The following is a 22,506-nucleotide window of genomic DNA, read 5'->3' as shown; positions in this document are numbered from 1 at the left end:
ATATAAAAAAATGTGCACAATCTTGGTCAACCAATGAACTGCGTCTCCCCACATCTCCTGCCTTGATGTCGGCCTAGCTGACCAGATCAGAAAATCAGTCCCACAGAAAAAAAAAAGAACTACACTTTATTAAGATAGACAATAATAGCAGACTTTTGCACAGCTGGTTGTGCTTTACCTCTTGTCTTTCTTATACTCAGGGAGGCGTTTGTCTGAACCATTTCTGAATTTATTTATTATATTTATATGCTGCCTGTCTCCATTTCCAAAGTGGCTCTGGGTGGCTGACTGGGGCTTAAAGAATGTTTTGGAATTCTTTGCCTAAGTAATGGTTTGTGCATATTTCAATCAAGGTCATTTCACTTACACTCTACAATTGCTTCGTACAATAATGAAAAATTTGTAATCCTAAAACCCAACCAAGGCATTCTAATAATATAACACACCAATCCTGAGCTGTGTATATTGCCTACTATCAAGACTATATTTATTTTAAAGCCCTGACCATGAGACCTAAAAGAGGCAGGTGTGCGTGCATTAATTCATTTTCCAAATCATTAGGTGTATTCAGCATTCACTCTCTGATCTTTGCAATGTCTTGTCTGCTTCCCACTTCTTTACATAAAAGCATCACTGCTATTGAGGTATGTGATATGCTTATGCTTAACAGGGCTTGAAAATATGCTCCCATATACTGTACAAGGATGAGCACTTTTCTAAGAGCTATACACATTTGACTCCTCTTATTGTAACACTTTAATAATCCTCTTCACTATTATGCTTGAATTCTATGGTGATTCGACATTATTAATCTGTCTTGTGCCACAATTTCCATTTCACTACCTGACAGTCTTTCAGACAAAAATGTGTATGGTTGTTACATGATCAGTTCATCAATTTAAGATTTGGAATTAAGACGAGGATTCATAAAAGTTAATAGCAATTGGCAAAATGTAGCTATATTACCCCTTCCCTATGAACAAAGAGCAGACATAACAACTAGGGAATAAAATTAAATGCAACATCAAATCCTTATTTGATAATACACCAGTAGCAGACTGTGCAAAAACTATGCATAGGTAATTTATCTGCTGCAGTAGCTGATAATCCAAAGAAACTAATACATTTGAAGAATTCTCTTCTAATCAAGCCAAGGGCAAGGAACTGTTAGTGTTCATGTAGTTTTGTTCGACAACAATAGCACACTGTATTGTCTCCTTCTGGAATAGTTCTACTTTCAATAGCCTACATTTATAGAATCCCCATGTTGTCTCTCATATAAATAATAACCAGGTATAACCCAGAGTGAACTTTCTAAAATCAACCTCTGACTGCTGGATACAGCCACCTAGTGTGTAGCATTTTGTCTATCATGATCCAACTTTCATATTGACTCTTTCCCTTAATTAATGAACAGCAGTAAAGAATTAGGACATTATGCTAAGTCACCAATTGCGTTTTATGACCTAGAATGAATCAATTTACACAGCAAGCACTAAACCCCCAAATATGATATGGAGTTCTGTGTTTAGCATTTGAAGCTAAAAAAGAGAATCCCCTTGGGATGCCTTTAATTCAAAGGAATGATGTCAGTGGGTGATATCCCAGGTGAATCCCAAGGAACAGAAAAATCTTTTCTTTTTGGACTGCTTCTCCTTGTGTGACCTGTTCCAGTAAAAGAAGACAGCTGTTGCCATAGTTGTGCAACATTAAGCAACCAAATTAGGGCTGCTTGGAGAAAACTAGCAGCCATCCTGATTGTCGCAAACTTATCCTGAAGTCAAAGAACAGTCAGTTCTCTCCTTCTCCCTCTCTCCCTCCCTCCCTCCCTCCCTCCCTCTCTCTCTCTCTCTCTCTCTCTCTCTCTCTCTCTCTCTCTCTCTCTCTCTCTCTCTCTCTCTTATAAAACACCAGATTTTTTTTCATTGTTGCATGTAAGTTAACTAAGTCAGAGTGAAACTACAAAATGAACATCAGTGCATCAGTTAAAAGGGATTAATGAGTTCGGTCTGACTTTTTCTATTTGGCACACTTAAGGCAAATATTTAGAATTTATAATATATTAATGATAAATAACAGTCTATATTTTTACTTGTTATTTGGGGAATCATTCAGAATCTTGTAACCTGATAATAGGAGTTGCCTTCGGGGTGGATATCCCCTTTTAAACTGGGTCTACTATGTGTCTAAAATATAGTAAGCTGCTTCTCATAAAAGAAATGAAGGCTATTTGAACAAAAAAGCTATGCATCTATTTTATATAAAATTTGCCAGATTTATTTTACTGATAAGACAATCCTATGTCTGCAGATTTTATCCAGGGTTTTTTTTCCCCCAGAACATAAACAATTTACCCCTTTGTTAATTTCCCCATTGATACAATAGGTTTGGATTTTCAGAAGCAAATTAGAAAAAAAAAATACACTCAGCAAAGTGGTCCAACATGAATTGAACCTCAATTTGGAAAGCCTTGATTCAGAGTAAGGTCTTAGCATCATTGTATTATCTTGGACACCAATCATCATAGCTTGTTTGGATTTAGTTTAGAATGGTATGGGAAATCAGGAAGACATTTCTTTCTTGACGTTATTGCTGTGATTATTGTATCCTGAGACCTTAATGTTATAGTGTAATTAGAATAGAATAGAATAGAATAGAATAGAATAGAATAGAATAGAACTGGAATGGACCTTGGAGGTCTTCAAGTCCAGCCCCCCCCCCCCCCCCCCCCCCNATATAAAAAAATGTGCACAATCTTGGTCAACCAATGAACTGCGTCTCCCCACATCTCCTGCCTTGATGTCGGCCTAGCTGACCAGATCAGAAAATCAGTCCCACAGAAAAAAAAAAGAACTACACTTTATTAAGATAGACAATAATAGCAGACTTTTGCACAGCTGGTTGTGCTTTACCTCTTGTCTTTCTTATACTCAAGTGAATCAGGGAGGCGTTTGTCTGAACCATTTCTGAATTTATTTATTATATTTATATGCTGCCTGTCTCCATTTCCAAAGTGGCTCTGGGTGGCTGACTGGGGCTTAAAGAATGTTTTGGAATTCTTTGCCTAAGTAATGGTTTGTGCATATTTCAATCAAGGTCATTTCACTTACACTCTACAATTGCTTCGTACAATAATGAAAAATTTGTAATCCTAAAACCCAACCAAGGCATTCTAATAATATAACACACCAATCCTGAGCTGTGTATATTGCCTACTATCAAGACTATATTTATTTTAAAGCCCTGACCATGAGAGCTAAAAGAGGCATGTGTGCGTGCATTAATCCATTTTCCAAATCATTAGGTGTATTCAGCATTCACTCTCTGATCTTTGCAATGTCTTGTCTGCTTCCCACTTCTTTACATAAAAGCATCACTGCTATTGAGGTATGTGATATGCTTATGCTTAACAGGGCTTGAAAATATGCTCCCATATACTGTACAAGGATGAGCACTTTTCTAAGAGCTATACACATTTGACTCCTCTTATTGTAACACTTTAATAATCCTCTTCACTATTATGCTTGAATTCTATGGTGATTCGACATTATTAATCTGTCTTGTGCCATAATTTCCATTTCACTACCTGACAGTCTTTCAGACAAAAATGTGTATGGTTGTTACATGATCAGTTCATCAATTTAAGATTTGGAATTAAGATGAGGATTCATAAAAGTTAATAGCAATTGGCAAAATGTAGCTATATTACCCCTTCCCTATGAACAAAGAGCAGACATAACAACTAGGGAATAAAATTAAATGCAACATCAAATCCTTATTTGATAACTCACTAGTAGCAGACTGTGCAAAAACTATGCATAGGTAATTTATCTGCTGCAGTAGCTGATAATCCAAAGAAACTAATACATTTGAAGAATTCTCTTCTAATCAAGCCAAGGGCAAGGAACTGTTAGTGCTCCATTCATGTAGTTTTGCTCAACAACAATAGCACACTGTATTGTCTCCTTCTGGAATAGTTTTTTCTACTTTCAATAGCCTACATTTATAGAATCCCCATGTTGTCTCTCATATAAATAATAACCAGGTATAACCCAGAGTGAACTTTCTAAAATCAACCTCTGGCTGCTGGATACAGCCACCTAGTGTGTAGCATTTTGTCTATCATGATCCAACTTTCATATTGACTCTTTCCCTAAATTATGAACAGCAGTAAAGAATTAGGACATTATGCTAAGTCACCAATTGCGTTTTATGACCTAGAATGAATCAATTTACACAGCAAGCACTAAGCCCCCATATATGATATGGAGTTCTGTGTTTAGCATTTGAAGCTAAAAAAGAGAGCCCCCTTGGGATGCCTTTAATTCAAAGGAATGATGTCAGTGGGTGATATCCCAGGTGAATCCCAAGGAACAGAAAAATCTTTTCTTTTTGGACTGCTTCTCCTTGTGTGACCTGTTCCAGTAAAAGAAGACAGCTGTTGCCATAGTTGTGCAACATTAAGCAACCAAATTAGGGCTGCTTGGAGAAAACTAGCAGCCATCCTGATTGTCGCAAACTTATCCTGAAGTCACAGAACAGTCAGTTCTCTCTCTCTCTCTCTCTCTCTCTGTCTCTCTTATAAAACACCAGATTTTTTTTCATTGTTGCATGTAAGTTAACTAAGTCAGAGTGAAACTACAAAATGAACATCAGTGCATCAGTTAAAAGGGGATTAATGAGTTCAGTCTGACTTTTTCTATTTGGCAAGCTTAAGGCAAATATTTAGAATTTATAATATATTAATGATAAATAACAGTCTATATTTTTACTTGTTATTTGGGAATCATTCAGAATCTTGTAACCTGATAATAGGAGTTGCCTTCGGGGTGGATATCCCCTTTTAAACTGGGTCTACTATGTGTCTAAAATATAGTAAGCTGCTTCTCATAAAAGAAATGAAGGCTATTTGAACAAAAAAGCTATGCATCTATTTTATTATGCCAGATTTATTTTACTGATAAGACGATCCTGTATCTGCAGATTTCATCCAGGTTTTTTTTCCCCCAGAACATAAACAATTTACCCCTTTGTTAATTTCCCCATTGGTACAATAGGTTTGGATTTTCAGAAGCAAATTAGGAAAAAAAATACACTCAGCAAAGTGGTCCAACATGAATTGAACCTCAATTTGGAAAGCCTTGATTCAGAGTAAGGTCTTAGCATCACTGCATTATCTTGGACACCAATCATCATAGCTTGCTTGGATTTAGTTTAGAATTGTATGGGAAATCAGGAAGACATTTCTTTCTTGATGTTATTGCTGTGATTATTGTATCCTGAGGCCTTAATGTTATAGTGTAATTAGAATAGAATAGAATAGAATAGAATAGAATAGAATAGAATAGAATAGAATAAAACTGGAATGGACCTTGGAGGTCTTCAAGTCCAGCCCCCCCCCCCCCGCTCAAGCAGGAGAACCGATACCATCTCAGGCCACATATTATGGCTAATCCATACAAACTAAAATTTAGTCCTAAGCAGTGCTTTTTTTCTATATATATAAAAAAAGATGCCGGAACTCACACACGTCATACAACCCGCCTTGCCTACCCTATAAGGTTCCATCCAAAAAAGGTGCCGGAACTCCGTTCTGGGCGTTCTATGAGGAAAAAAAAGCCCTGGTCCTAAGTATATTTCAACTCCCAGAATTCTCCCAGCCAACAGAGGTTTCTGGAGCTGAAGTCCACACAGCTTAAAGTTGCAAAACTTGAGAAACCCTGGTGCATGCTCTAAGTCTGTAAGGAAGACTATAGGGCCATAGTCTGGTAGGAAATTTCATTTTCCCAGAATCCTTTAAATGAGTATTCTTTAATTCCTTGGCTATAATTTTCTAGTGATGCAGATACAAGGTGCTGGAGTCACAGAATCTCCACAGCCTTGTCTGTGCTTTAAGAAACAGTTCAAATCTTTCCGATGTTCTGCTTACATGGAATTATTTTTGTGCTTTAAGGTTAATAGGTACTCCTTCCAAGGAATCTGTGTCCTTTTTTTTCTTTCTTGAATATCTTGAACAATCTTTGAAAACAGCTTTAGGTCAGATATGTAAATTCTTTATGCTAAGTCTCATTGATTTTTGTAGCCTGCTTGGCTTTTATGAGAAGCCAGTGAATTAAGAGCTCTTTCTGTGACAGAAAGAGCTGCTGGTATCATTCTAGATGGCAGCAGACACTTTTTTAGATGCCAACTTAGTCTGCTTTTCTGGTGATATGACCACGCATATTAAAAATTAAATGCAGACTGACTTGCATTTGCACTTAAAACTCCAAGCTATGAGTCTTTGGAGGCAAAAAAAGGGAGAAAGCACTAAACTGTGATCTTAAAAGTTTGTGAGCCAATATTTAAAAAGCCAGAAATGCCCTTACCCAAGTGATCCTTTCTTCCTCATATTTAGCACAGTTGGCTCTCATCTGCAGTATCAAATGAGCAAGAATTTATTTGTTTTTAAGACAAGCCGGTGCCAATGTTCATGAATAGCAGGTGGGCTTTCTTTCAGTGATCCTGCTGGCTATCCTGAACGATTTTGTTATGTTTTTCCCCCCATTCTATCATATTAGGATATACTCTAATTTACAGTCATCTGGGTTGAATTGTCTGATCAGTTTCAGAAACTGTGCTAGCTAAGCACAAATACTGTACATTGCTAGTATTTTTTTATTGATTATGTGGCATCAAGTCGGCGTTAATTGCTAGCAACCACATAGACAGACTTTCTCCATGACAATTTGTTCCTAACTGGTCCTTCAAGTCTTTCAGCAATGCATTCATCACCATTCTGAGTACATTCACCTTGCTGCTGATCATCCTCTTCTTCTCTTACCCTTTATCAACCATTTTATATTCACTATCCATGTGATTTTTCCTGATAAAATTACAGGAGTGGCTTGCCATTGCCTCCTCCCACACAGTATGAATTGATGCCTCCACCTTGTCACTGTCTCTGGCATCTTCTTGTATGTCACTACTGTTCAATATAACTACTTGCTTGTTTTAGCTGGACAGCTGAGATAACCTTCATGTCTTGGGTGACCTTGCTGGGAATATATATCCTTGACATAAACTTCCAGTATTCTTCACTCATCCCTGTTCCCACCATGATGAGATAGCACAGCAAGACTTGGGAGACAGTTATTGCTACAACAAATAATAATAATAGACGCCATATTGATAATTTGGGGAAACAAGAAACATTTGATGTTTTTCTCTCTCTTCTGCAGTTAGTTTTTAATAACAACAACAACAACAACAACAACAATAATAATAATAATAATAGAGTTAGAAGGGACCTTGGAGGTCTTCTAGTCCAATCCCCTGCTCAGGCAGGAAACCCTATACCATTTCAGACAAATGGTTGTCCAGTCTCTTCTTAAAAACTTCCATTGTTGGAGCATTCACAACTTCTGGAGGCAGGTTGTTCCACTGATTCCACTGATACTAACTTTTATTCTCCCCACAAAGACAACTCAGCAGTACTCTGTGGTCACTGAGTAATCAGAATGCTATTTCCCGGTATAAAATTTTGCTACTGTAAAAAGAGTAATTGAGAATGCTGATTTTTGGATTCCTCAAGTCGAGAGTCTTCTATTATCCCCCACCTTAGTTTTGATGATGCTATTTTTCTAGGACAGTGAAAAATTAGAGTGGGGTGGGGGAGAACAAATATGCAGCTATAGTACCTATACCCTCTGAAGTGATACAATACTTAAGATATTATTGGAGGAAGAAATAAATGTTAAATAATACAATGATGAGAAAAGGGCAGCAAAGTATAATCATGTTTTTCTTTATATTGCCTTTTGATGCATTAAACAGCTTCTACTTAAATACAATTTGGATATATGCTTTGACTTGACTGTAGCTTTTTGTCTTCTAGTGATGGATGGGCAGATAGAGATGAAGTCATTGAAGGTTATGAAGCTGAAGCAAGTGGAGGCATCACAATTAAGCTGCAGTCTCCAGAAGTCTTATCATTTGATGATTACTTTTTGAAAATAAGACTGGAGACCAACAAAAGAAATCCTTGGTTCCCTGAGTTTTGGCAACATCGTTTCCAATGCCGCCTGCCAGGTCATCCTCTAGAGAACCCCAACTTTCAAAAGAATTGCACTGGTAAACATTTAAATATGTTTCTTGTCTGAATAAGTCTGAGCAAGTTTTTGTTACCTTCATCAGCTAAATTCCTTGCCTTACTTTTCCAACTAGATTGAATAAAAACATTGATGGAGGTATGGAACGAGCCCCACAATACAATGTTGTTGTGGCTGTCAGCAGGGTGCTGTGCTATTGGACAGCCTCCAGTTTGCCACTGGTACTTTGATGAATAAATGAGTCAACGAGTGAATGAATGAGTTCAGATCCTTGCATTCTAGGGGTGAATGTTCAAAGATGGTACATAATAATATCTGGTGTATTTAGATGTCCCCTGGCTCTGTGCTTAAGCAATTCTTAATTGCTTTTTTCTTTCTGCTGTGCTGAAGCAGAAGTTTTTGACTGATTCTGAATTGAATTTGTAGGTGGTAAAAAAATAGAATAAAGGCTCGGTTTGATTGCTAACAAAGCTTTGGACTTTTTTTTCTTTGGAGTTTCATGTATGATGTTAAAATGCTTTTGAGCATCTTATATACAGTTTGTGTTCACATTGAAAGGTAACCTTGAAACTGATAAAAGTATTCAAAAATTAGCTGTATAGTGTGACCAAGGGTTTACTGGTACATCACAAAGTGAAAACAAAAAACTACTGTTGGTATTGTGCAGTAATATGCCAACAATGTGATAAGATTCTAAAGACTACTAAATCTTTGTAGCTGCAACTAACATAAGTGAGTATTAACATTATTGTTCTTTAGAAGTGATTTGTATGAAATGCCACACTCTACTTCTTACACTGAACTTAGAAACTTCTGTTTCTGTTAGCTACAAACTGAAATTTATACCTCCATTTTAGATGATCAAAAGGAATTATCTGGAATTCTTTCAGATCATCAGCTTCATACCATGAATGAGCTAATACGTTTATCAACTCCTGCAGAAGATTTAACATGCTTCTTCTTGGATTACAATCCATGATTTTTGGTGGTACAGTAATGAAAATTGTGTTTTAATCAGCATGTAAATAAGGATTAGGCTGGTTTAGTCAGCATGTAAGTCATAACACAAGGGGGGTTTTGGCCTAAGTTGCCATTCCTGCCCTAGACAAACTTAATAGTTTGTTTAAACAGTCAGTGTAGCAGAAAAAGCAAAGTGGAAATAAATGGGATGTACACCCAGGAATATAAGAAAATAAAAGATTTAGGTATAAGCCAAGGGCACTCTGTTTCCCCATTTACCAATGCACCTCAGGGATGCATTCAAATAAACCATGAGGGCAATGGTATATTCCTGATTTTGACAGTATGTTGCTTAAAAATATGATATTAATATATATCATTATGTATCCAAGCAATGGGGAAGAATGAGACTGCAAAGATATATGGGAGACTATTATCCCAAGACACAGGAAATTTCTATTGTGGCTGTGTATTTTATGTTCTATTATTTTGTGAGTTGCACAGGATTATGGTTCATAATAAGAGCTGCTATATAAATGAATCAACCAAGATATACTGATAAACATATCTTCTGTGGATTTATCTAATTGCCCTTTAAAGCTGAGCATGTTGATAACAATCACTAGCTGGGAAGTACTTCCTTTATCTGTCCCAAACACTCCACAATTCAACTTCATAGAATGAGTTTTCCCTATCTAAAATCTTTCATGCATATGTTTATATGCCTGAGTCATGTTCTTCTCCCACAGCATTTGTCTATGTTAAAAAGCCTCAAACCTTTTCTCCAAAGGAAGCTATTCTGCTTGCTCTAATGTTTGTTGATTTTTATTTTTATTTTATTTTTGCATTTTGCTATTCTTACAATTCTGTCATGGTCTATATCTTACATCATGTTCTAATACAAATTAAATTGATTAATAATAAAAAATACTTATATAAAAAGGATGTAGATTTTATTTCGGTAATTTCAGTGTGCATGCTAATCAAATATCATAGTGTTACTGATTCAATCTTTTCACTAAGTGAAGTTGAGGCCTGAAGAAAATGGCATTTTTCATTTTTCTTCCCCACTACTCAGTGTGGTTTACATTGATTTTTGGTTATGAGGTTATAGTTTTCATTGAAAAAGAATTCATCCTTTCTTGAAGTTTGCTTGACTTCACTGAGTTCAACTTGTAGTCACAGTTGACTGGATAAGTGTCATTGTGACCTAATAATTGATTATATATAATTTCTGCATATTGTTCCTGGTTTCTTCTCAGATTATTGTTGCAGACAAAAAATGGGGATAGGCACTTAGAAAAAATAACTGGCACAACAAAATATTAGATGAAAATGTCTTTGAAGATTTTCTTTTCTTAAAAAAACTAACAATTTGTGGAAAATATTTTACATCCAAAGTTTGGTAGAGAAACAGTACAGATATTTAATATTGAAAAAATGTATTTTAAGAGCAGATGCTATAGACAATACATGAATAAATACAGGACATAGTATGTCAGGTTAACCTATGAGAATAGCTCCAGTTCTCCGGGCAAGTGTAGACCAATTTCTCGAATGGGAGGCCACTAACAATCCAATAGAAGAGCTCTAATAAATTACATAATAAATAAAAGGGGTCTAGTAAACCCCTTTCTTAGAGGAGATGAAAAGAGAAGTAGAATGGCTGCTGATATACCCATTATTGAAACCATGAATGCTAACTGCAACATGCAGGATTTCAAGTTCAGGACTAAGGACAGTTCCAGTAGTATATTTCACTCAGTGTCTATGGAAATTCTCAGTCATTCAGATAATAATTGCCTCAAAGGTACTTTTTTTCTTCTTCTAAAGGCAACTGGACTGTTTTTGAGGAAGAAGTCATTTCACTTCTCATCCAAGAAATTGCATCAGTTGATTTTCACCCAGTCTTACAGTTGATTCTAACTGATTATTATTTCATAGTACTGGTTTTATTTATTTTATTATATGGTCCCGTATACAATTTAAATAATAGTTCTGTAATTATGGTAAAGACAAATTACCCTACTACTAACTTCTGCCCCTTCTTCATGGAATGTAATTATACAGTTGAGTGCCCCAATAGGCAATTTACTGAAGACCTGAAGCTTGGTGGGGGATATTCCACAGGGTTTTCAAGATTACATTCTCTGAAATCCTTCCCTCTGGTTCAGATGGCAGTGGTATTTTCCTGGGATGTTTGCATGAATACGAAGATCCAGTATGGATAGTCTCATCTGACAAGGAGCAGGGATCACCGTTTTTTCCCTCCAGGCTATTACCAGCAATTTTGCAAGATGTTTCAAAAAGAGAAAAATTTAACAGGAGATTATTATCAGCTTGCCTGTATATCTATTCAAGACCTTCATAAAACATTTGCCTGGAAACAAGATACTAGAATAAATGAACCTTGTGGCTTTTCCCCACTAAGACTATTTGTAGTGTTGCATACTTAGGTTGTCTCGGATCCCCTGCTATTTTCCTCTTGTGCATAGCTGGTACCATGCTGACTACATAAGCAGTGGCATTTCTCTTTGAAGTCCACAGTAGAGGAAGAGAAAATTTTCCCCATAATGTCATTCTAATACTTTATCTAACTGCTATTTTATATGTTGGGAAGAAAGGGGGATTGTTCATAACTTAGTGAGAAGCAGGAAATAAAATGGAAATGTATGAGGGAAGGGTTCCGTTCAAAATAATTACATGAACATGCTGTGCTTGTACTTTTCTCCCATGAAAAGGCCTACTGTAGCAGATAATTGTTCTAAACACTATTTTAATGTTTTTTTAAAAATCAGAAAAAAATAGTGTGCATTTCTGCTTCACCACGTGTTGATACACTTTTGCAGCAATGGAGAACAAGAATAAAAATTTCTTTCTTTCTCAGGTTTAACTTGCCAGGAATTCTGGATGTGTTTTGAGAATACCTCTGGCCTATGCAGCGTGGTTTTCATACAGTATTAGGCCAACCTGCTTCGTATGCAAACATTATTTGAACTCATCACTAATACAATGGCCTTCTCATTAAATTAGATTTTATTTTTGGATAAAGGGCACAGTGTCGTAGTGGGATATCTGTGTTTCAAACACCAGCTGCTTTAGAGGCACATTTCAAGAACCTGCAATTGTATTTTTAGTGTGCCCAAGAGAAATCTCTTTATCTACTGTGCAATTTCATAAAACTATTCCAAAGTTGGAAGTGACCTGCTTTGCAGAGCATCCCACTAGTACTATCACAAAGTGAACATTTGGTGACCAAGGGAAAGGACAAAAGAGCATCATGGGATTGTTTGCATCTCAGGTGTTGTATTCACAATGTCTAAGAACCACAAACTTGGGATTTGAACAAATTCAAAAGAATGAGTAATGTGAGTACTCTCCTCAAAGAAAGATGGTGAAATTTTAGGAGCAGAAAATAACAGGCTATTATATATAGTGCAGGAACTGAAATGGCTATTCTTCAGAAAAGAATAATAGAGAACTGAAGTATTGAATTAAACTAGAAGCTGAGCATATAACTGGAATAGTTACAGCACCTCGATAAAAATAATACTCCATTTGGTAGCTTAAAACAAAGAGGTGGTCTGGTTGTTTAATTAGGATGTGGTTGTTCTTTTTTTTTTGCTGTTTATAGAGGTGAAGTTTATCCTTCAATTAAAGAGAATATATGTAGCGCAGATTGAACTATGGAGTCCATGATACTCTATAGTTTGGTTGTTTGCTTTCAAATGTTTCATTAATCCAACTATGTAACATCATCAGTGCAATTAAGTATGGGGGTTTGCTCCTTGTTTAAATACAGCAGCTTGCCTTCTCAGTTTTGGTGGGGATGTGGTTTTCTTCTTGGTAGTTCCTGATTAGGGTATATTTTTCTGCTTGCTTGTTTGCCTAGTATTAATCCCTGCTTATCTAAGTGTTGGCTGCTGAAGAGAATGTGTTCTGGTCTTTTTGTTTCCTCCTAGTTTTCTTAGTGTCTCTTATTGTCTCGTATGGAAATATGATTTATTTCTATCTGTCTACTGATGGATGATTTGTCTGAATCCCAAGCTTCCAGGAATCCCCTAGTGCTTCTGGAGTTAGCTTGATCTAGGTTGCTCACAGATTCCCAACTGAAATTATGAGTCTGTCTATGTATTATGAGATTAAGGCGTTTTCATTGTGTCTTTTGACTGCTACTTGTTCTCTAAATGTTCTCTGCTAGTCTTCTGCCTGTCTGTCCTACTTAATGGCTGTTACAGTCCTTATACTAATAAGTAGTAGCTGACTCCTTCTTTTAATTTCTTGGGCTACTGAGTCTTTTGGATTACTTAAGATGTTGTGTGCTGCCATGTGATTGTGATAGTCAACAACAGTTTTGTTTGGAGATGTTTTTGATGTATGGTAGTGTTATCCTTTCCACAGCTTGTGTTGATTGTGGTCTAGTAGATTGAGTGGTCAGCCACTTTTTTTATAAAGTTGTGTGGATATCCATTTTGTTGGAAAATGTTATATAGAAAATCTGTTTCCTTTTTCTGGTCCTCTGGGTTTCTACAGTGCATTTGTACTTGTCTAAATAATGTTCTTACTCTTGCAGGAGGTTGGGCTGTTACTTTGGTAGCAGAGCACTTGCTTAGTGTGAGGTGTTTTTCAATAGACCTGTGTTTCTAATTTGCCATCATTTCCATTGTTGAAAAGAAGAGGAATGTGTTGTTTTCTTCTTCCCCTGTGAATTTTATTCCTTTGAAGATGTTGATAGTTTTATGTGACTTCTCTAGTTGTTCCTTTTTTAGCATGACAAAGATGTTATCTACGTACTGGATCCATAATTTCTAGACACTGCATTATGGTCTCTGTATAAATTCTAAGACTGGTAATCCCATGGATGTTTTTTTTTAATTTGTTGGTATATTTGTCCAGAAAGCTGGAAATAGATAGTGAGACAAAGGTTGATGAGGTCCATGGTTCTGGATATTTCATTCTTAATGTATTTGGTTAGATTGGGTGTATTGTGTCGCTCTGCTGCCATGGTCTCTTTCACTAGTTCTGAGTCTATGGACTTGAAGAGTGCTGTGACATCAGATGAAACCATAATTTCATATTTTCTATTTTAAGGTCTTTAATTTTCTGGAGGCATAGTGGTGAAATCGATAGAATATTTACTCCCCTCTGTGCCGTGTCCGAGACCTCCTAAGTAGGTGGCTAGTTAGACAAGGATGTTTTGTAATAATAGGACAAGATGGTGGTGTTAAGCAAGAGGAGAGGATTCTTATGTAGGAATATTTTGCAACAAAAAGAAATAATGAATAAAATGAGTCAAAGCAGATTTTCCCACCCTGATTATCTCCAGATGTGCAGGATTTCAGTTCCCATAACTCTTATTATGACTGGTGAGTGTGCTTAAATTTAAACTCCAAAATATCTGACAAAGCCACATTTAGAGATACATCTCTCATTTATCTGACAGCTGATATATTTGGTGCCTGAAACATTCAGCAGTTTACATGCTGCGTTTGTATGTGACAGCACTTGAAAATGGACACTTCACTCCTGTCAAATCAAAAGTAATGCCATCAAGAGGAATCAAAGCCTCTAATATGCCTGAATTTTGCATATGAAAATCTCATATAAACAATGGGAAAAATGATGACTTTGAATTTCAGAAAAAAAATCCTTGATATAATGGTGTTAGCAGAAAAATAGAGGCCGCATATACAGGGGAAATGCACATAAATATCATGTTTGTAATAGCAGCCACAATACCGAGCTATTTCTTAAGAGTAATGGGATGTGTGGATGACCTTGGGGAAAGAGGGGAAGAGATGCTGCCTAGAAAACAATCAGGCAAGAAAAGCAGGAGCCTCCCACTGACTTAATGTTCAGAGAAAGAAAGTTAGGAAGGACCCACCCCAATGGATCAAGCAGTTAAAACTGGCAACCGGAAATTTTTACCTTCAGGCTTTCAAGATTCTATCAATGCATAAAGTAGAATTAATTCATCTAGTTCTGTTTCCTGTCTGGTTTACCTAAGAGGGATGACACTGAGGGAATCCTACATTCACACTAAGGGTCCAAATACCCATTCAGGTCATCCTTCCCCCACCCCAAATAAATGTATGATGCTCCAAACTGGATTAGAACAATGGTCTCAGTTCCTCCCTTCCTAAAACCTGTCCAGTGCACACGGTACTTAAAATTGAGAGTGCTTTTCTTTTGGGAACTGCCTGCGGTGTGAAGATTTGAAATGTTACAAGTGTTAGATTTCACTGGAGGAGAGGAGAGAAAGAAAGAAATTTAGGGGGTTTCCATCTATGTTGACCTTTCATAATGATCCCGATCTGCACACAGGGGAGATGGGAAGGTCACTGTGCTGCATATTTAATATAATGTATAGCTTGATATTAAATGTGATGAAATTCTAAGTAATAAATGAGAGTTTTTTCTACAGTATGATTCATTGGTTGCCCAGTTATGCCAATGGGAAAGAGAAAAACCTGCCTGTTTGCTGATCTGCTCCTGAATTAGCCTCAGCAGTTTTCCTCAGTATTACCTCAGGAATGAGGTCAATTTGTTTATGATAATTCCAGCATGTCACTTAATAAACCTACTCTTTATTTTTCCTTACATCACTTTGTCGCAACCTCATCAACTGAGGACAGGTCATTTAATGCTTCTGATATAATCCCTTGAAAATTAAATGAAATTGCTAGGGTGTCATTGTAATGTTAATCTGGTCTAAATTTTAAAACATCGGTGTTATTGTCAGCTGAAGGAGTGTGGAAGCTGAATGTTCTACTTTCCCTATTTTCAAACTCTGAGCCTGAGAGGAAAAAGAAAGACGATATCAAGATGGCCGAATAAATAAATGTACCTTCTTGGTTAGAGACTATATCAGTGGTGGGATTCAAATATGTGAACAACCGGTTCTCTGTATGGATGCCACTACTGGAAGTCCATTCTGGGCCTGGGCAACAAAAAATTAGCTATCGGTTCTGCCGAACTGGTGTGAACTGGCTGAATCCCACCACTGGACTATATAGATTTCCCCCCCTTGTTGAGTGGAATGTGAGTTACCCAAATCCTTCTTAGTAATGAAAAACTGAAAAGTACAGTAACTTCCAAGCTGCTTAGAGTTGAATGACTGAAACAGCATAAAAGCATTCAAATAAATAGATACACGAGTAAAACTGGCTGAATTTAAAACATCCATGAATCGTTTCATTATTACTTGAATAAAATGTTGTCACTGATCCAAGCACTTATTTAAGTTAAAATTTTGTTCTATATCATAGCTGATCCAAAGCATTCCGACAGGTTGATATAAACTTCATCAAGTTGAAAAAGAATCAGATGATCAGCTTGTTTTTCTCCATGTTAGACAGGCAACAATATAAAACCAAATATGCTAATGAAAGGACAGTTTTTTGCTAAATACGTTCTGAGATACCTGACGAGCTGAGGTGGAACTGATTGTCACCTCAGCTCTGAGTAGATTTTTAATTTTTCTGACTGATTTTTGAACATGTCAATTAATTAATTTTTCATCTCTTGTATAATAATTTCTCAAAATGTAGCAAATGTGTTTACTGCATCTCCTCTATAAGCTTAAGAACCTGACATAAATTTGTGTAAATCACAATCTCCTTTTCTTCTCCCTTCTTGGTTAATTCCAAACATGGACTAGTTTACTTGTCTAAATATGTATCTGTTAAAACTTGGCTGGCATCAGGGAATGAATGATTACTAAAACGCTACACTGATCTTACTGTGATCTTGTCACTGTTGTTCCTATTCCTTCTATTTAAAAATTAGTTATCTCTTTTTTTCTCTTAAAAGAGAAACTGATCCAGATGGTTAGAAAGCATGGCTATCGGTGGATGTGTTACAAATTGGACTGGAAATAAGAATGATAATAGGAAACAATGGAACTTCAGAGGAGCAATTATAGGGAGAAATGATGGGCTTAAGCCAAAAGAAAATTCAGATTTTTCCCCTTCATTAAAATTTTGCTTTGTCACCATGAAGTGACATTCTGAGGAACAGTCTGGGCCCTTTGACATTGATCTAAATATCTAATCACTAAGTTTTATCACCTCTTTGAACATTCTGCCTATCAAAGCTTTTAGGCATGTTAAGGATTGTATCTTCAAATCTGGGTATCTTTCTTTAAGAAGAGGTAAGAGGTAAGAAATGTATTTTGTGTACCCCTCAGTATTTTATAAATTTGCATTAGAAAGTCAGCTAATTCTGATTGCAATATCTGGCTGATAGAATCATTCTCTTGTTTAATGAATTCTGTTTCTTGATGCACTCAAAGGAATCTAATTCATAGTTTGGGATTCAATATATTAAGGTGTTGAATATTTGAGAAACTTTTGAAAACAGCTTGTTGTTTCACAAGAAAGATATTCTATTGTTGCTCAGCCCTCAATAGGAACTGTATTAATAATAAAGAATGGGGTTAGTAATGAAAGTCCAAGCCTCGTGCAGATATATGTTTGATAGGCCTGATATCTATGGAGATTCTCAATCATCCAGGTCATAATTGTCCCAAGGATGCTTTTTCACAAGGCAACTGGAGTTTCTTGTTTTGCTTCTCATCCAAGAAGCTTCTTCAGCTCTGAATGGATGGTGGGGAATGGAAGGGTTTATATTCCTTGCAGACAGCTGGTCATTTGCATTCTTTTAGAGAGTCGTTGATGCCATCTGGAGGTTTATCTGTCATCAGGGTCACCTGAGTAATGCAAATGGGTGTGGAGCCTTCTTGGAACTGTTGAAAGAACTGTGTTGTAGTCTGGCAATTGATGATGTCATATCCCTTTCCCTCTGTTGAGAGAGGGCTGGTCAATTTTGAGATAGAGGCCTCTTTGACCTCTCTTTCAAACTAGCTGTCCTTTCTGTCCAAAATCTGGACTTTGGTGTCTTCAAAAGAATGGCCTTTGTCTTTTAAATGCAGATGGACTGCTGAATCTTGTCCTGATGGGTTTGTTCTCCTAGGTTGTGCCAATCAGGACAAGATTCACGACTCTCTAAAAGAATGCAAATGACCAGCTGTCTGCAAGGAATATAAATCCTTCCATTCCCCACCATCCAGTCAGAGCTGAAGAAACTTCTTGGATGAGAAGCGAAACGCCTTCAAAAAAAACCCCAAGAAAGTCCAGTTGCCTCATGAAAAAGTATCTTTGGGATGATAGGCCTGATAAATATGATAAAATCAAATGGTTCTGCCCTAGCTGAAATCTTTGTCATGACTCTTGTTGGGTTTTAATCATGTGGATTTACTTTCTTGCAGCAAGGATGCTTGATGCATTTTTTTACCTTAAAAAGTCTTTCATATGCAGCCACTGTATGTGGAATATGTTCTTCTGTGAAACAATCATATGGTGGTAAACTCATTACACTTGACATGCAGATTCAACATTCGTGAGTAATGCCACCATTTAGATATAATTTCCCACTTAAGCATTCTTCTGACAAGAACAAATATGCTACTTGCATGGGAAATGCCCAAGCAATACAGCATAGCAGCATCTGATCTCATCTTTGCAGCACTGTGTAAGGAAGTCAGTATCATTCTAGAGTCAATTTGAGTCACTGGAGAACCACTGCTGTCCGAATTACAAACATGACAAATGAACCGTACCTAGGGCCTCATTGCAAGCTGGTTTCTCATAGAAAGATCAGATCAAGATAATTCGGGCATAGTTATGAATGCTGAAATGCTTAATTAAGCTTTCATGATTGACTTTCGAAGGGACTAACGTCAAAATATCAACCTCCAAAACATAGCCACAGTTTTCTTAAGGCAAGTTTTAGGATTTAAAATGCTGTTCCTTCTTTGAACCATAGATGCAGAGAGTTTGCCAAGAGCTTTGCGTCATATCTAGTGTAGACAGCAAACAGGTCTTCTTCTGCAGTAGCATGATATAAGATAGATACTCATCTGGGACATTAGGTTCGTGGTGAAAGGAAATCCCAAAATCTATTGAACTATCAGGCCCTGCCCCAAATTTAACCAATTGATGACAAATTTCAGGAGTATGGACTTGTCCAGTCATCTCTTAATCCACCATATAACCATATGGAGATGAAATAATGTTGACCATGAAATACCTTTTAGAGCAGACATGTCAAACACAAGGCCCAGGGGCCGGATGCAGCCCGTGAAGTGGTTTCATGTGGCCCGCGAAGCCATCCTGGAAACAGTGAGGGAATGGCCCCTGCTGCCTTGGCCCTGACCCAGGCCGGCCGGGAGCCAATGTACAATTTTGCATCTATGCTGAAACACATTCAGTCTTAGCTCCACAAGGACTTCTAGACTTTAATTGTCTAGAAACAGCGAAGAACCAGCCCCTGCCACGTCGGCCCTGCCCCCTGGGTGCATGCTGGGGAAGTGTCATCCTTTGTGAAGAATGAAGAAATGGACCATGCCTTGGCGCTTGCCCCAGTCCCACCCCCTTCTGCCAGAGACCCTCAGATTTGTCCCAGTCCTGCCCAGGCCCCCACAAGCACCCTTGATGCGAACGATGTAGAGCTGTCCATGCCCACCCAGTAGGCCACACCCACTCCATCCACGCCCACCCAGTCGGCCACACCCACCCAGCCCCCCGAGGGCAACCACAATGCTGATGTGGCCCTCAATGAAATTGAGTTTGACACCCCTGTTTTAGAGCATCCTGACCTGTGCTAGCCAGCCCACATTTTGAGATTATCATCAGAGGCCCTTCACATTTACCAGCTACCAACGGATATTTGCTGGTCCATTCAAAAAGAGCACAGTTTGTTAATAGCTATGGAGATTCTCCATCATCCAGGTCATGGTTGTCCCAAAAGTGGTTTTTCAAAAGACAATTTGAATTTTCTTGGGGTTTTTTTTTTCTTGAACACGTTTCGCTTCTCACCCAAGAAGCAGAACTGAGGAAGCTTCTTGGATGAGAAGCAAAATGTTTTCAAGGAAAAACCAAGAAGGTTTTTCACCCCAGAAATTACTTCCCAAATTGCCAATTGTGCCAGATGCCGTATCTTTCAACTTCCGGCTGAAAAACCCAACTAAGAAAAACACCAGAGCCATTAATTACTCTAATATAATCTTTAATGAGCAGAATCATTACGGTAGGTTCAAAGTGAAAGCTAGCTCTGAAGAAATGTCGGGAAACAGTTAATTAAAAGAATGAATCTCCTTCTCTCCTCTCTGAAAAGTTCAGGTCACACTGTCCAATACATATCCTGGTAATTATTATGAGAAGGTACGTGAGTTTTGCCAAAACAAAACTTCTGGTCTCATGATGATAAGGACACGTGTGGATTCAAAGTTCACCCCTTCTCCCTCCCCGTTGGCAAGCTAGAAGCACGCAGCAGTCCTAAAGACAGTAGGGTTCGTAGCATGAAAGTATCTGTGTTTCAAAAATACAGAAGTCCACTAGATGGCAGTAACCAATACAGAAAATGCTGATGCTTTGTTGCCATCCCATAAACATTTGATTTTTTTTTTTTGCATTCCAGATATAGTAGTCCCATCTTGAACCTTTGAAAGTCCCTCTGCTTTGCGGATTTTCCATTAAATTATATGAGTAGATGAGTTCTTTTTCTTACAGTAGCAGACTGGATGTTGGGTGTTTCTGTTTTAATTGTACTTTAATATTTTATTATTTATTAGTATGGTGCCTTTAAGCAGCTCAGAGACAAGAATCCTTCTTTATCAACCTCATCCATGTTTTGCAATACCACTTCTCCTGTTGTTGCTTTTATTTTCGAGCCAGAAGTACTTAAAAAAAAAAATCACCAAAAGCCATACTGCAAATCAATAAAACCACCACCTTCATCGCTACAAGTTACCCTGTGTGTGGTTTTAGAATGATTAAATCTCTATGAGAGGTAGGAAGGCATTGACTAATGTTTTCAATATTCAAAATTTAAATAAATAAATATATCATTTTCTCTGCTGCATCACTCCTATAAATTTTGATACTATGCAACAGCCTCCAGAACTATTTTGGAAAATACATTGCCCCACATTGTTTTAGAGCAGAGGAGGGAAATTTGTCATATTTCAAATGCTGTTAGAACAATAGGATAGCCCAGGGGTAGGCAACCTTGGGTCTTTTATGACTCGTGGACTTCAACTCCCAGAATTCCTGAGCCAGCATGGCTCAGCTTGGAAACCTCTCCCTTTCCCCTCAGCATGGCTGGCTCAGGAATTCTGGGAGTTGAAGTCCCCAAGTCATAAAAGAGCCAAGGTTGCCCACCCCTGGATAGCCAATGGTGAAAGATGTTGAAGATCAGTTACAGGTTGAGGACCAAAAACCTGGTGGTTTTGTGGTGGGAGTATTTGAAGCAATGGTGGCATTTATTTAATTTTCTTAAACTACTGGCTGTCTAAATACATTCTGGGGAAAAAAAGTTCCTTTCATTTTCATTTTAGGAGTAACGCTTTGTCTTCTGATTACAGGCAATGAAAGCTTAGAAGAAAATTATGTCCAAGACAGTAAAATGGGATTTGTTATCAATGCAATCTATGCTATGGCTCATGGCTTACAAAGCATGCATCATGCCCTTTGCCAGGGCCAGATTGGACTGTGCGATGCTATGAAGCCAATTGATGGAAGCAAACTTTTGGAATTTCTCCTAAATTCATCATTCACTGGAGTCTCCGGAGAAGAAGTGCGGATTGATGAAAATGGAGACGCTCCTGGAAGGTACAACGCTATAAGATCATCACTGTTTATTCATCTTAAGGTTGAACATAAATGTCTGTGTTCCTACTACTGTGTACTGTTTGTAGTATACACAAGAACATTCCATGAAGGCAATTAAAATGAGTAAAGAAAATCTGTCACAAGCATGCTTTGTGGACCATAAGGATTTATTTTCTGCTTGTTTCACAAATTCAAGGTGGCCTTACAAGGCTTAAGATCTTCTTTCAGAAAAGAAGTAGGGTAGTGGAGATATACCAGTTCACCAATATCAGTGAAGTACAAAGGTGGCTTGGCTTGGCTTGGCTTCATTCATAAATTCATTCATTTCAATTCAAGAGCTTGCCTTCAGAAATCGTGGGCGCTCCATCACCGGAGGTTTTTAAGAAGAGACTGGACAGACATTTGTCTGAGATGGTATAGGTTCTCTTGCTTGAGCGGGGGGCTGGACTAGATGACCTCTAAGGTCCCTTCCAGCTCTATTCTATTCAATGTTATTAAAAAAAGTATATGTATATTTCAGATTAAGGAGGAAAAAACTCACAAAGAAGCTAGAAGAGTTATCTTCTTTTACCCCGTTCCCCAAATCTGGATTGACTATAAAATAGCAAAAGGAGCCTACAATTATCTTTTAGATATAATTAATAAAAGCCCAGATGATAAATGGGACTAGTGTATACAGGGTAATTTTCTACTGAAAGCATGAGCAATGAGACTTGGTTTAAATTAGTGACTAAACTTGGCAAAGCTGTCATCAAATAAACATATCTTGGTCCCCGATAACAGCCTGT

The 22,506-nt window shown here is 37.5% G+C and overlaps 1 protein-coding gene across 1 annotated transcript in view; it reads left to right on the top strand.

Moving 5' to 3' along the window:
- The window catches only part of GRM1 (glutamate metabotropic receptor 1), a 147,041-nt gene extending 125,205 nt beyond the window's left edge, over positions 1 to 21,836 (top strand). Inside the window, exons 3-4 of the mRNA XM_015822363.2 lie at positions 7,874 to 8,109; positions 21,472 to 21,836. Of these exons, the coding sequence (XP_015677849.2) occupies positions 7,874 to 8,109; positions 21,472 to 21,836 (601 nt within the window). The remainder of the gene's footprint in view (positions 1 to 7,873; positions 8,110 to 21,471) is intronic.
- The last annotated feature ends 670 nt before the right edge of the window (positions 21,837 to 22,506 follow it).

Source organism: Protobothrops mucrosquamatus, unplaced genomic scaffold, assembly GCF_001527695.2.
Source record: "Protobothrops mucrosquamatus isolate PMUCROS unplaced genomic scaffold, P.Mucros_1.0 scaffold1535, whole genome shotgun sequence".
In the NCBI taxonomy this organism is placed as follows: domain Eukaryota; kingdom Metazoa; phylum Chordata; class Lepidosauria; order Squamata; family Viperidae; genus Protobothrops; species Protobothrops mucrosquamatus.
This window is presented reverse-complemented; position numbering and strand designations above follow the sequence as displayed.